A 15,838-nucleotide genomic window follows, 5' to 3' on the forward strand; every position below is an offset into this window, starting at 1 on the left:
TCTGGATGGACATTTTTCATATGTTTTACATCAAAGCTTTTGTTATTTGCCAATGCTCTACTAAAAACCACCTTTTAAAGGCATGATAAAATCACAGAAGTCTCAAAAGAGGCCAAGATATCTTCCCAGTTTCACTTTGTATTTTTGTAGGTTACAGAGCACCATGTGCTCTTCCAAATAGCTTCAGCCTTTATCACTTTGTCAGTGAGTTCCAGACAAAAGCATAGTTCAGAAATAAGGTTACAATACTGGAAATTGATGACATATTACCAGAAATGAGTGAATTTAGTCTTTTGATCATTTGATTCCAACCATCACAAAAAGAGCATGCCATTAAGTGGAGTTTAAATTAATTTATCTTCCTTATAAAACAAAAACTGAATATAAACACAAGAAATTCTGCAGATGCTGGTAATCCAAAGCAACACACAAGATACTGGAGGAACTCAGCAGGTCAGACTACATTTATAAAAATGTTTTGGGCCAACACCCTTCTTCAGGACTGAGAAGCAAGGGAGAAGGTGCCAGAATAAAAAGGTGGGGGGGGGGGGCAAAGGGAAGGAGCCTAGTTGGAAGGTGATAGATGAAGCCAGGTAGGTAGGAGGGGTTAAGGGCTAAAGGAGGAGGAATATGATAGGAGAGGAGAGTGGACCTGAGGAAAAAGTAAGGAGGAGGGGAACCAGGGGAAGTGACAGGCAGGTGAGAGGAGGTAAAAGGTTGGTGGGGGTGGGTTTGGAATAGAGGAAGATGGGGGTGGGGGATGGGAATTTTTTACCGGAAGAAGAAATCGATATTCAAGACAGAGTATACTTGAATTAGCGCACTGCTCAGTCAAGTTTGAGTCAGACAGAGGCTTTTTCAACAGAACCAAAATATAATGTTGATATATTCTTACTATAGATATTGTATGTCTACCAAGTTCTCTATTTCCCTTCTTTTTACATGCATTTTTCATTTTAAACATTCCCTCTTAAATAATTCAATTATACATTAAATAAATGTATATAAATGATTGTTCCATCCAAAAACAATGTTATTCAGAAGATTTTCTTTTTTTTAAAATATTTAACTAAAAGTCAAATGCAATGAAATGTCCAAACAATGCTCTGAATTTATTTATGATAATTGCTATTTTGCACTTTTTATAGAAACAGAACTTTTCTTATTCTTCATCTCCTTTGTCCCATTTTTCAGTACTTCATCTCTTATGAAAACACTTTTTTCTTGAAGAGCAAGAGAGGATAATGAATCTTCTAAAAACAGTGGCGGTGTACTTTCTATTGTAACCAAACGAGCCCAGAAACCCTGATGCAAAAGTAAAAAACATATGTTCATTATTTGAACTCCTACTGTACTCTGCTGACAATAAAGTTTGAATTGAGAATAAAACTAAATTGCACTGAAACCACCCAATGACGCACATGTTAAGATTTCTTTAAGCAGATTCAACGAAGTTTGTTTGAAGATATTCAGGCTATTTTATACTTGGTAAATTTACCCTTCTATATACTTCTTAAAACAACTATGAATGGCTTCACATTATTTTTTATATTTATTTGATATCTTTTAACAAAAATAAAAATATGGGTATTCCCTAAAATTTTAAGCAGGTTTGATGGTAATCATGGAAAGAACATGTAGGTTAGCTAATCAATTATGGACACATTTTTTCTGAACTTTAATAGCTGTGGAGTGAACAAAGGGTTCTACTATTTCACTTGATAGAGGGGAAAAATACAATCTGTCTGAAAAATATCGAGGGAACAGGCTAACCAGCTCCCTTGATTAACACATCAATCACCTCTAAATAGTCATTCTCTCCAATTGGCATGACATGGCTACAGTGTGTAACATCTTCTAAATGCTCTGCATTTGGTTTCTTATAAGTCTGACAGTAACTGCAAATGTAGCGGCCTCTATTGACAGGAAGGACAAGGTCAACAGGCATATGGAAAACTGTTACCTGCAGTGCTCCTCCATTTTGCATGCCAACCTGATTATCCAAAGTTCCATTATCCAAAAACTATTCAATTATGGATACAGAGCTTTGACTAGCAGCCAATCCTGACATCGGAAGTTTGGAGAGAAACTGACTTCATTCAGGTCCACTGCCTGAGGATAAAAGGCAGGAGCAGTTCATAGCAGCATAGAGCTTTGACCAGTGGCCAATCAGCATTTGGGATTAATTAGTAAGAGCAAATTAAAGCAAGGCAGGCGCAAGCGCAATGGCCATGGTCTGAGTGGACATATAGTGGTGATCTTAAGGCTTTAGCTCTTCGAGGCTTCACTCAGGGAAAGCAAAGCTCAAGTTTTTTTTCCTTCTTTTACATCTGCTCAGCAAGGTAATATCTGCTCAGTAGGAAAGTGCAATGCTCCTCTTGCAGGATGTGGGAAGGCAGAGAGACCTTCAGTATCCTTGACCACTATAACTGCAAGAAGTGCTTCCAGCTGCAGCTTCTAGCAAACTGTGGAGCTGGAACCGGATGAACTGAGGTAATTACACCTAAGGTGCAGGACACAGGAAACTGGGTGGCTGTCAGGAAGGGTAAAGGGGTTAAAGAGCCAGTGCAGAGTAACCCTGACGCCATCTCCCTCAACAACAGGTATAATAGTTTGGATACTGTTGGGGTGGGGCGGGGGGGAGGATGACCTAAAAGAGGAAAGTCAGGATGGTCAGATTCTGGCACTGAGTCTGCCTCTGTGACTCAGATGGGAAGGGGGAAGAAGAGGTACGCTGTAGTGATAAGGGATTTGTTAGGTAAGGGAATGGATGGGAGGTTTTGTGGATGAGAATGATATTTTTGGTTGATATGTTGCCTCTCAGGTGCCAGGATCTGGGATATCTTAGATCCAGTCTTCAGCATTCTTAAGTGGGAGCATGAACAGCCAGAAGTCATGGTCCATGTATGTACCAATGACATAGGGAGGACAAGCATACCAAAAGTTTCTTCAGATACATAAAGTGTAAAACAGAGGATATTGGATTTCTGGAAAATGATGCTGGAAAGGTAATAATGGGGGACAATGAAATAACAGATGAACTGAATAAATATTTTACATCAGTTCACTGTGGAAGGCACTAGCTGTATGGTGGAAGTTCCAGGTGTCAGAGGGCATGAAGTGTGTGAGGTTATCATAACTAGAGAGAAGGTTCTTAGGAAACTGAAAGGTCTGAAGGTAGACAAGTCATTTGGACCAGATGGTGTACACCACAGTGGTCTGAAAGAAGTGGAGGCATTAGTAATGATCTTTCAAGAATCACTAGAATCTGGAATGGTTCCAAGAGACTGGAAAATTGCAAATGTCACTCCACTCTTCAAGAAGGGACGGAGGCAGAAGAAAGGAAACTATAAGCCAGTTAGTCTGACCTCAGTGGTTGGGAAGATGTTGGAGAAGATTATTAATGATGAGATCGCAGGGTATTTGGAGGCACATGACAAAATAGACTATAGTCATCATGGTTTCCTCAAGGAAAAATCTTGCTTGACAAATCTGTTGGAATTCTTTGAAGAAACAACAAGCAGGATAGACAAAGGAGAATTGGTTGATGTTGTGCACTTGGATTTTCAGAAGGCCTTTGACAAGGTGCCGTGCATGAGGCTGCTTAACAAGCTACAAGCACGTGGTATTACGGGAAAGATTCTAGCATGGATAAAGCAGTGGCTGATTGGCAGGAAGCAAAGACTGGAAATAAATGGAGCTTTTTCTGCTTGGCTCCCAGTGACTAGTGGAGTTCCACAGGGGTCTGTCTTAGGACCGATTTTTTTCATGTTATATGTTAATGATTTGGATGAAAGAATTGATGGCTTTGTTGTAAATTTTGCAGACGATATGAAGATAAGTGGAGGGGAAGGTAGTTTTGAGGAAGTAGAGGGGCTTCAGAAGGATGTAGACAGATTAGGAAAATGGGCAAAGAAATGTCAGGTGAAATATAGTGTCAGGAAGTGAATGGTCATGCACTTTGGTTGACTATTTTCTAAATAGACAGAAAATACAAAAAACTGAGACACAAAGGGACTTGGGAGTCCTTGTGCAGGATTTCCTAAAGATCAATTCACAGGTTGTCACAAATGGAAGATTCTACAAGGAATTGGGAAGGTTCCCAGGGGGTGTGCAGGTCTCTGCGCACCACAGATAGTTCTGAGAAGTGCCCCCACATATGTAATGAACTGAAGTTAATGAAAAATAGAAAAACTTGCATATAATAAGAAATAAATATCTCAATCATGTATTAAAGAGTGGATTCATCAGCATCAGAGTGAAGATATGCCACTTAATGATATTCTTATCATGAAGCAAGTAAGGATCTATCACAAGAAACTGATAACTGAATGCAGTTGTGAATATTCAGCAGGCTGGTTGCAGAAACTGAAAAAAAGGCATGGTATTAAATTTTTCAAGACTTGTCTTGATAATGCATCCACTGATCATGAACCAGCACAGAGATTCATTGATCTTGACAAACTGCTCATTGCTAATGAAAATCTAACATGCTCAAGGGCTGCATTAGTACATACAGAATCTGTGATGTGTAACACAAATATAACTTACCGGTAGCACATAAATTCAGAGTCAGAAATGATGGTGATCCTAAGCTATCTCATTATATACTCCAAAACCCCCAAAAATCCAACATCATAAATACTTCTGGCCACTAGCATCTGGGATCCTCAACCTGTATATCACTGGTCCTTCATTAGCAATCATTCTGTATTCTGGAATGATTACCCAAAAGCATTATGGGGGCACTTTCATTAGAAGTACTACAGAGGTTCAAAGTGTCAATTCACCTCCAGTTTCTGGAAGGCAACTATGGATGAGGAATAAATGCAGGTCCAGCCAGCAACATTTAGAGCCCCAAAAAGTGAAAAAAAAACTATCTACACCCTGAGTTGAAATTCATATGTTTTATGCACATGCTCCAGCAGAGATACATGCTACTTCTTCTACAAGTATCCAACCTTCAACTATGAGACAGAATGCTTGAAGACACAATGCAACATACTATACATATTAACACAATTCTCTCTCTCATGTTAGAGAAGGTGCATATAACAGCATTCCCTAGCAGTAGTCTGGTAGCAATATTTTGCCATTTCTAAGTTTAAGCCACAGTCAGATCATCCAGAGATCTGTGTCTATAAAGAAGGTGGCTAACAAATGATCAAAGATCATTGAAAATGGTGCTTAAAGTTAATTCTCTTCCTCAATTCCACTCAATTGTCACCATAATTTCTCTTCTGCTTTTAAGATTTAGGTTATTTAAATATACCTATGCAAATTCAATCCACAGATATTATAGATTCCAGAATCTGTGAAGTCTTTAAGAATGTTATAACAATCTAGCAATCCATTCTGCAGCACATTACATGGGCTGTTGATGTTCCACTTTGGGGAAGTGAAAGGAGCTGCTGTATTTTCTCAAGATCACAGTGCTGTACTGCAATAGCTCCCCTTCAGTTGCTTGTTCAATCTGAAACCAAGGTTTCAAATCACCTGCAACTTCCTCAAAGACCATCTACCAGTGAGCATCCCATAGAATTACAGGGATAGGAAAGATAGTCAGTAGGCAGCTGGGTAGAAAAAGGTTCAACGTTATGTGTCATAATTATATAGTTCAACCTTCCCTGGGAATTTTACCTGACTTCCTTATAAAATAGTCTGCTTCCAGAAGTTGACTATATTTTGACAAGCTCTTTGGAACTTCCATAGTTCAGTATGTCCATATCTCTAATATTGGGGTTAGTTTCACAATAATATTCCCTTTCAGAGGAAGATGAAAGAGCAGTAGAAGGATAGCAAGCTGAAGAACTTAACTGCCAACTTTCTTTTTTCTGAGTTCTTAATATCAACCTGCTGGTAAGGGCCATTGGAATCCTAAACCATCTCACACACTGTGGATGAAATAGAACAGACAAGACGACACTTCGGTGTTCGGTAGCGAAAGACTTTGATTACCTCTAAATATACTGGACATTCAAAAAGATCAATAAATCAATTACAATGTTCAAAACTATAAATTTTAATTTTAAAAGGAGTCACATTTAAACAATTGAAAGCATTAAAGAAAACACAATTAATTCAAAAAAAGTAACCTGCCTTAAATGTGACTTATTCATAGCTGGTCTTCTACATTAAAATGTAAAGACAGCTCCTTTTCTGTATATCCAGGGTAGATTCAGCAAGATTGTGTTCTACTGCTATGTTTCAAAGTCAAATGGCAGCCAGAAGTAGGCAAGTGAAGCTTGGCCAGCAAAGTTTGGGATTTCCACATATTTTGCATATAGGCAATAGTAACTTCAAAATGCTTATAGGGAGTAAGTGCAGCACAAAATTACTGAAATGTTATAGTGGCTGCCACTTCAACTCATCTGTAGAAACAGCTTAAATTCCTCTGTAATACCCTGGTTAAGAATTTTACTGCTAATACTGTTGTGGGCATTTCATTCTGTAGCTTTCTGTAGAAGCAGTGTGTCCTACTGATAGTGTTTGTGTTTCAGTTAAAGGGGCTGTGATGTTCAGCTTAAGAAAGTGTCATATGCGGGGGGGGGGGGCGCGCTGGGAGTGGACCCAAATTCAAGACACAGACACTGAAGTACTAGGAACAGGACAAAGACTCCAAGCCAGAGACTGGCCAGGGACCCAGAACCTGGGTCTTGATTTGGGCTCGGACCCCAGATCTAGGTGAGGACAAAATGTGGCTACACGATGGGGCATGGCTACAGGACAGGGCGTGAGACTCCTGGACAGGACAAGGGAACTCCAGCCCAGGACAAAGAATCTCCAGCACCAGGCTGGGCGAGGCACAAGGACAGGCCAAGGCATGAAGCTCTGTCTTGGTCTTGGGAGACAGGAACGCAGGACACAGAGCCAGGACCCCTCCTTGGGAACAGGACATAGGGTCAGGACTCATACACAGAATGCTGACCATGATAAGACAGTTCTCAACACAAGGTAGCAGCAAACAGCCAGGCCTACCTAGCAAAGGTGTGGACACAGAGACAGTTCCAAATACTAGGTAGCAGCAAATGGCTAGACTTACCTAGCAAAGGCATGGACACAGTGACAGTTCCAAGCAACAATAGACAGTTCCTTATCTAGTCACAGCAAGGCTCCAGTCTTCCTCCAGCAGTAGAACTTGATGGTGAGAATAAGCAAGGCTTCAGACAAAAGGTAGCAGGCAAGGCTTCAGGCAAGAGCTACAGAAGGAAGGGGAAAGGAACAGTCCAGCAAATGAAGCTGAACCAAGGAGCTATTTATGTAACCAGCCCAAAATGTGAATCAGATGCCTCAATTAGAGCACCCAACAGCAAAAAGGGAAAACCAGAAAACCTGGAATAAGGAACAATGGACCAGAATGTGAACCAAAATGCAGACTTCATGGACCGGACCATGACAGAAAGCTGTGTCAGCCAATCAGGATGTTGGAATGGGAGTAGGTTCTAGAGAAAGCTGGGCGGAAGGGTTTGTGACGGACACTGGTGGGCGGGAGATGGAGCGAGGAAAAGATCCGGAGGGACAGCCTTAGGATTCGATCCAACAGGAAGATGCGATTTGAAGGAGTCCAAGATGGGAAGTCCTACCAGTGATTGGTGATGAGAAGTTAGCACCATATTTAGACTCATTTAATTATAAAGGGCCCTTTTATTTTTTTTCTCTTTTTTCCTCCTAATAACTGTACAATATTATTAAACTGAAATTAGTAAATACACTTTCTTTATAATTGTATGTGATGTACGATTTGTTATTTTTGCTAACAGATAATTGCAGTATTTACACAGTATTCACTCAGATCAGGATACCGTTAGTTGAAACATCCCAACTTTTTGGTCTGGTGAGACCCAAATCACACCTACACTGGACAAACATTGTTTGACAAAGGTGGCTTTCTCACCACTGAGTCCAGTGGCTGTTAGCAGAACTGGCTAACGAGCTAAGTTTCTATACAAGCCCGGTGAGGGGGCTACACTTCTCTTTAATGTTTTTTTTTCTCCTTTTTCAAGTTGGATGGGGCTTTATTGAGGTCCACGATCTGCACTGGCACTCAGAACTGCATTTTTTTACAGTAGCTGAGTTACTGCTCCTGGGGCTCACTGGCCAGCAGCTTTCCAACATTCTCCAAGCACGGCTTGGAAGATGGTGGCTCCAGCTTTAGATTCAGTACATTGGAAGAGTTAAACTGTTGAATACCTGGTTCAGAAGTTCATTAATTGAAGTATACAGGACAATGAGTATATTTGATGATCTCTCCATATTTAATCTATTTCATCTGAAGAATCAACTCAAGACAAAGAAGCCCATCTTAAGCTTGAAAGAAATTCAGTTACGAGTGAAATCAAGAGGTGATTTTTCCATACAAATGGAAGGGAGCTTTGTAATTCTCGCTCCACAAACAAAGTGAATTTCAGATTGCTATGCTTAGAATCTTAAGTATGAGTGGAAAGATATGGATCTAAGTGAGGCCAGTGGAGCTGAAGTACTGTTAGAGTGACTGTTGGGTTTAGGACATGTACATTTAGCAATTGATTTTGGCTACCAGTCCTCACATCTGAAAATGTATTGTGGATTTAATTTGGAGTGCAGCTCTAACAATGGGTTCCTAAAAGCAGTGAATCCCAGACCAGACAACGCTGATTAAAATTCATTTGGACGTCTGTGGTATGGATACGACCCAGGAGGTGTGAAGGTTGTATGTGGTTTCAAAGAAAGCATTGTCTACATTGTAAATATGGAGTTGCCCTTTGATGTTTGGCACATAAAATATCAAGCCCCATGTTGGGCCAGCAGACCTATTGACCGAAAGTGCCTCCATATGATGCCTGCTGTACCTCGTTCTGCTGAATAAAGAAGCTGCTTTGTATCAACCAGTCATTTTTCCGGTGACTTCATTCACGCAACAACCATACAATCAGTAACCGTGTGGATTTCTACTCCGGTGCTCCGGTTTTCCCTCACATTCCAAAGATGTATGAGTTAGGGTTAGTAAGTTAGTCAAGGGTTAGTCATGCTATGTTGGTGCTGGAAGCACAGCGACACTTGAGGGCTGCCTCCAGCACACCTTGAACTGTGTTGGTTGTTGATGCAAGCAATGTGTTTCACTGTACGTTTCAATATACATATGACAAGTAAAGGTAATCAATCTTTATCTTTAAAATTAGGTGTGGGAGGTAATATTAATGGGATTGTGAATAAGAACAGGATACAAGGAAATAATTGCTACAGCTCTACACACCATCTGTACAAATCTGGAGAAGAAGGATGCTTATCTGAGAATGCTGTTCTTGGACTACAGTTCAGCATTCAACACCTAATTCCCCCCAGGCTTGACAAAACGCTTAGAGACCACCCTGCCTTGTGCAGCTGGATTGTGGACTTCCTGTCAGATCGCCGGCAGGTGGGAAGAGTGGTCTCTCTCACTTCTGCCACTCTGACCCGCAACACAGGTGCCCCTCAGGGCTGTGTCCTAAGCCCCCTCCTCTACTCTCTGTATACCCATGACTGGTATACCCATCACCACCCACAGCTCCAATCTGCTAATTAAATTTGCTGATGATACTACATTGATTGGCCTAATCTCAGATAATAACAAGGCAACCTACAGAGAAGAAGTCATCACCCTCACACAGTGGTGTCAAGGAAACAACCTCTCCCTCAACGCCGCAAAAAAAAAGGAGCTGGTTGTGGCCTACAGGAGGAATGGAGATAGGCTAACCCCTATTGACATCAATGGACCTGGGGTTGAGAGGATAAACAGCTTTAAGTTCCTCGGCATACACATCACTGAGGATCTCACGTTCTCTGTACATACCGGCTGTGCGGTGAAAAAAGCAGAACAGTGCCTCTTTCACCTCAGATGGTTGAAGAAGTTTGGTATGGGCCCCCAGATCTTAAGGACTTTCTACAGGGGCACAATTGAGAGCATCCTGGCTGGCTGCATCACTGTCTGGTATGGGAACTGTACTTCCCTCACTCGCAGGACTCTGTAGAGAGTGGTGCGGACAGCCCAGCATATCTCTAGTTGTGAACTTCCCACTATTCAGGACATTTACAGAGACAGGTGTTTAAAAAGGGCCCGAAGGATTATTGGGGACCCGGGTCACCCCAACCACAAACTGTTCCAGCTGCTACCATCTGGGAAATGGTACTGCAGCATAAAAGCCAGGACCAACAGGCTCCGGAACAGCTTCTTCCACCAGGCCATCAGACTGATTAATTCACACTGATACAATTGTATTTCTATGCTATATTGACTGTCCTGTTGTACATACTATTTATTACAAATTACTATAAATTGCACATTTAAATGGAAACATAATGTAAAGATTTTTACTCATGTATGTGAAGGATATATGTAATAAAGCCAATTCAAATTGTGGAATGGGATTGATAGGATTGCTCTCAGAGCTGGCATTGACATGATGGACTGAATTACCTTATTTCAGGCCTCTGAAAGTATAAAAAAGTGCATGCTAGCAATATAGAATGGCATAATGTAATTTATAACTGCCTGTTAATCTACAGCCTGTTTACATAGAACACAGAACATAGAATAGTACAGCACAGTACAGGCTCTTCAGCCCTCATTGTTATGCCGACCCTCAAACCCTGCCTTTCATATAACTTTCACTATAAATATAAATTTCACTAGTGAAATTTACTCGTATAAATTCCACTACTGTATCTACCTCCACCACTGACTCAGGCAGTGTATTCCACCAACCACTCTCTGAGTAAAAAAACGTTCCTCTAATATCCTCCTTGAACTTCCCACCTGGTACATTACCTGGTACCATTCTTTAATTAGCTATGGATGTACCTGTAATAGAAATCAAGGTAAGATGATAATAATTGTCTGTCTCTGATGCATCTTGGCATCCTGTTATTCCACTTCATTTTTAACTAAATAAAAAATAAGTAAAAGGGAATACAACTGTGAAATCAGTCACTGAAGATGTGGATGTGGGTGCACTGAACCAAGGAAGTGCCAAAACACTTGGCAAAAAGATTGGCCAGACTATTTTACCTGAAGCAGGATTTTTTTTTTAAGAAATCAAAGAAAAGTTCCCAGTAAAGGTTCAAATTTTACAATACTGCTCTTTACAGTAGTTTTGCAAAGTACACATTCGGGGAGCTGCAGATCCATTTCATGTAGGTGGATGAAAGGGGGGCATTATATTGATATAAGCACCAGAATTTTGTATTTATTTGAGCCAGTCATTAAATGAATGATATTAGTGTATTTAGCTACTGATTAGTGGGAATTTTATGTCCCAGCACAAACAGGATCAGAAAATGAGACAGAAGGAAATATGACATAAAAGTACAATTTATCTAACAAGTAGACAAAAGTCATTATACAGGCATATCTCACTAGAAGATATAGTCATTCACTCTATGCCTCCCCATTAGAATTAATGGACAATGACATACAGTATATGGTAGTTAGTTATTACTTAGAAGTTAAATTGATAACTGCCATAGTTGTTAGGGCATGTGGCCAAGTGGTTAAGGCGTTCGTCTAGTTACCTCAAGGTCGCTAGTTTGAGCCTCAGCTGTGGCAACGTGTTTGTGCCCTTGAGCAAGGCACTTAATCACACATTTCTCTAGTCTGTGCGAGGAGTGGCGCCCCACACAGACTTCCAATCTGCGCCTTGTAAGGCATGAAAATGCCCCACGCAGGCCTCTCATGGTCTAAGTTGACATTCCCTCCCTCCCCATAGTTGTTAGCATATAAAAAAATGAGAATGCTGAAAATATTTAGCACATTGGCAACATATGTGAAGACAGAAAAATGTTTCAGATCAATGGGCTTTCTTGTATGGTAATTACCTACCGTTGTTTGTAAACCTGCAATTTCCGGCCGGTGGAAAATGAAACCATGCCCTTTTTTTCTGACCCTGGAAGATTGGATGGCCTTATCTTGAAGCTTTTTAGCTTTCTAAAATTAGAAAGAATAATCTAAAATACTATTTGATAGAAGATTGCAAAACAATTATTCATTTAAATGCGATTCATTACTGTATCAATAAATAATATGTATACAAGATTTCTTTAAAATTGAAGTATAAATGAGGAAAAATTGGAATAAAGGCTGACAAATAGAGTGTAATGTTTGAATACATAAGATTATTCATTTCTGAAGGTAGAACAGAAGAACAGAGTATTATTGAAACAAAAAAATGCAGAAAGCTGTAAATACCATCAAACAAAGTGAAGCAGGAATGGGTAAGACCATTGAAACAATGACCATTACAACTTTGATCTTCCTACTTAAGGTAAAGTATTAATTCACTGGAAGCATTTCAGAGAAGGTTCATTAGGATGATTCTAGGATGGAGGGTTTTCCTGAGAGAAAAAATTAAACCATTGTGTTGCTCTTCATTGGGCTCTAGAAAACTGAGAAGCAACTGCAAAAATCATTGAAGAAGATAAATAGGGCAAACGTGTTGGGAAAAGAGAACAAACATGTCTTAGGTTAACAGGATATCCTTTTGAGAATAAGAAGAGGAAGAAAATTTTCTCTCAGAATGTTGTGAATTCTTTGGACCTCCTTGTCCCAGAGATTTGAGGAGGAAGAGTCCTTGGGTATCTTTAAGACTGAGGTAGGCAGACTTCTAATCAGTAAGGGAATCAAGAATTATTGGAAAAGAGCAGGAAGTGGACTTGAAGAATGTTGAGTCAACCATGATCTTAATAAATGGCAGAGTATGCTTGAAAGGCTGAATGGCCTGCTCTTGTTCCTTATCATTTTAAGGTTTATGATGCAGACTATGAACTTCGTTGATTTTGATCACAAATGAGAGCAAAACAGAGAATCTGCAATTTAAACACTGTTGCTCAGTTTCTAAATCCATATCCTTCCAAAGTAGTATGACATGGAATTTTTTCCTTTAAGCAAATAAGAGAAATCAATAACAAAATAACTACAGGTTAATAAATTAAAGGACTGAAGCAATAAAGTCAGGGTTGTAAGTACTTAGTGTAGTAAATTCCACAGTTTTAAGCTGCTAAGAAGAATTAAACCAATCAAATTCACATTTGAGATTCTAACTTTGACATAATTCAGTTAATAGAATAATGAACAGATAAGCCAAATGAGGAATTAGTTTTTAAATAAGATTTTACTTACTAAATAGAACAATACTTGCCTTCAAGTTTTCATAGTTTGATGTCCTAGCCACATATTCATTCCATGATTTCAAGGACAATTCTCTCTGTTTGAAATTATGTTGTATCTTTTAAAAACAAAAAAATAAATAGAACCAGAAAAATAGGAACTGAAATATGAAAAATTCAATTTGTTAATATGGTCCTATTACTATTTACAAGTCCAATATGAAATTTCTTAAAAACTGAGCACCAATTAGTCATCATGTAGTCAAATGAGGCTCAAGTAACTTGTAATAGAAAAGGACCACAGTGTTGAAATGCTCTTTTAAGATCATTGTATTGACGATGGAAGATTTACTCTCGATATAACCTTTTGTACAACTGACCTTAAAATAATATGAATACTAAAGTTTAGACTTTTCCTGATCTTTCCTGTCATAAAATGCATAGAATGAATGAACAGGTAAAGCACAGGTAAAAGATTCTTCACAAAATCATGTTTGTCAAGGGTTAACCAAATGATTGGAGCACACTTACTATATGATTAGTCCCCTTAGCTAAGCATGATTTCTACCACGTAACTATGCCATGTAATCAAGAGTAAACTCATGGTGCAACAATCTCTTAATAACGATAAGCAATCAACATAATACTTTCTTCAAAATGTATCTACTAAATGTTTACCAATATCAACCAAACTTAAGACTTACAGATATTATTGTTTCAAGGGCAAATAAAGAGGGGATTGAGATTGATGTCTTTCTACATTGTGTGCTTCAAACTGAAATCCAAATTAATCAGCAGAGGAAATGATAAAAAAAAAGCTTATGTAGAGGAAGTGATATTCACACAAAATGAACGGTACCTTTATTGGCCAAAACACTTCCCACCTAGCATCCACAGGCTGTCAAACTTAACTATTGAAACAAAATTCAAATAATCTTTGGCAAAAGAAGGATATTCTCAGAGACTAGTCTTGAAAACAGTCTTAGTACACAGCCTTTAACGACTCTCACTTCAGAAATGTCATTCTTGATGACAGACTTGCTCTTGGTAATGTCTAATGGGAAGAGAGTTGAGATATGGTTTGGGAGTAATCTTTGTGTGGCCCACGATGAATCCTACGTCACTATGTCCAGCAGTATCTGTTGCATTCAGGTACCTCAATGCTTCATTCCTTTTCTCCCTCAATAGTTATCATCTTAAGGCCATAGATTGCCACAGTTACTGAGGGACAGTTACCAAATATATGAACTCTCATTCGGTACTCCAGAATCTTGCTGTCCAGTTGGCAGTCATAAAACCACATATATCTGATGTAGTCTCGATGATCTTTTCACACTAAGAAGCTGTAAAACATTTGTTCTATGTCTGCCGTCACTGCAACAGACTCAGTTCTGAAGTGCATGAGGATCCTGAGCAGGCAATTGTTGAGGTCTGGACCCCATTAGAGCACAGTGTTCAGTGATATACCTTTAAATTGCGCACTTGAATCAAAGACAACTTGTATTTGTGCAGGTTTCTAGGGTGGTAAACACCTAGGTTGAGTAAATATCAGCTTTCTTTGTTGTGGAGAGAAGAAAGGAAGTGGAGCTATCCAATTGCTTGGCTTGTATTTGTTAAACTGTTTGTTCAGGATTCAAAAGGAGACCTCGTCTTTGATGGAAGGTGCCATCTTGTAATCAGCTTCTGAGTGACAGAAGACCTACGTGCTTAAATCTGATTGAGCAGAGGGGCTTGGTTTGCATACCTACAATCATCTCTTTCATACAGATTCTACTCTCACAGTGTCTAAAATGATTTGGGCATCCCTTCTCCAGGATATTAGCTTTAAATATGAATCCCCTGGGAAAAAGAAAGGAATGACGCAGATAGAAAGAAAGTTTAGCAACCATATTAATTAATCAAAAATAAACTTTTCTGCCCATATAAGGCAAAAAAAATTAAGGCCGACAGATTCACAACCTCCGATCAAACGGAGATAGTTAAAAATTACGATTAAGATGTTGAAGGTGAAAATTGATCCAGATAACTCTGGGCATCCGATGGAGATTCAAAAAAACGGAGGGCTCCATCCAACGTACGAATCCTTAAACGTGCTGGGTAAAGCAGTGCTGGTTTTAAATCCATCTTGTAGAGTTCCGACATCACAGATCTGTAACGAACCCGTTGATCCCGAATTTGTTTGCTGAAATCCTCCACGAACCGGAAATGAAGATCCAAAAAATCAATGTAACCTTTAGATTGAACGAATTGAAACAGTTTCTCCTTGTCTTGAAAGTAATGAAAACGTAAGATGACATGTCGAGGTTTATCTGACTTAGACGAGTATGATGGAACTCTGTGAACACAGTCCAATAACGGTGGTTGGTCAGGAAATACAGTAGGAAATGCATCTTTTAAAAGTTGAGAAAAAAACTTCATAGGGTTGTCAGATTCAGCAGCTTCACGCACACCAATCATTCGAAGATTCTGCCGTCGCATTCTGGATTCTAAGTCAGAGTTTTTAAAGGTCAGAAAGTCAAGTTTTTTCTTCATTATAGTAATTGTTTCACAGAATATGTCTTCTATACTAGATACTCCCATTACCACTGATGAGATTAAGAATGTTATTTCCTCTATGAACCTGGGGAAAGCTCCTGTCCCTGATGGGTTTACCGCAGAATTTTATAAATGTTTTGCACCTTCATTAATCCCTTGGTTCTGTAGGGTTTTCGAGGCTTCATTT

The 15,838-nt window shown here is 39.4% G+C and overlaps 1 protein-coding gene across 1 annotated transcript in view; it reads right to left on the minus strand.

Moving 5' to 3' along the window:
• Positions 1-948: 948 nt before the first annotated feature.
• LOC134343761 (cilia- and flagella-associated protein 69-like) overlaps positions 949-15,838 on the minus strand; it is a 182,941-nt gene continuing 168,051 nt past the window's right edge. The window contains exons 21-23 of the mRNA XM_063042501.1: positions 13,149-13,235; positions 11,834-11,938; positions 949-1,305 (exon numbers count right to left, since the gene is read on the minus strand). Of these exons, the coding sequence (XP_062898571.1) occupies positions 1,129-1,305; positions 11,834-11,938; positions 13,149-13,235 (369 nt within the window). The 3' untranslated portion in view covers positions 949-1,128. The remainder of the gene's footprint in view (positions 1,306-11,833; positions 11,939-13,148; positions 13,236-15,838) is intronic.

This window comes from Mobula hypostoma, chromosome 3 (genome assembly GCF_963921235.1).
Source record: "Mobula hypostoma chromosome 3, sMobHyp1.1, whole genome shotgun sequence".
NCBI classification, from domain to species: Eukaryota; Metazoa; Chordata; class Chondrichthyes; order Myliobatiformes; family Myliobatidae; genus Mobula; species Mobula hypostoma.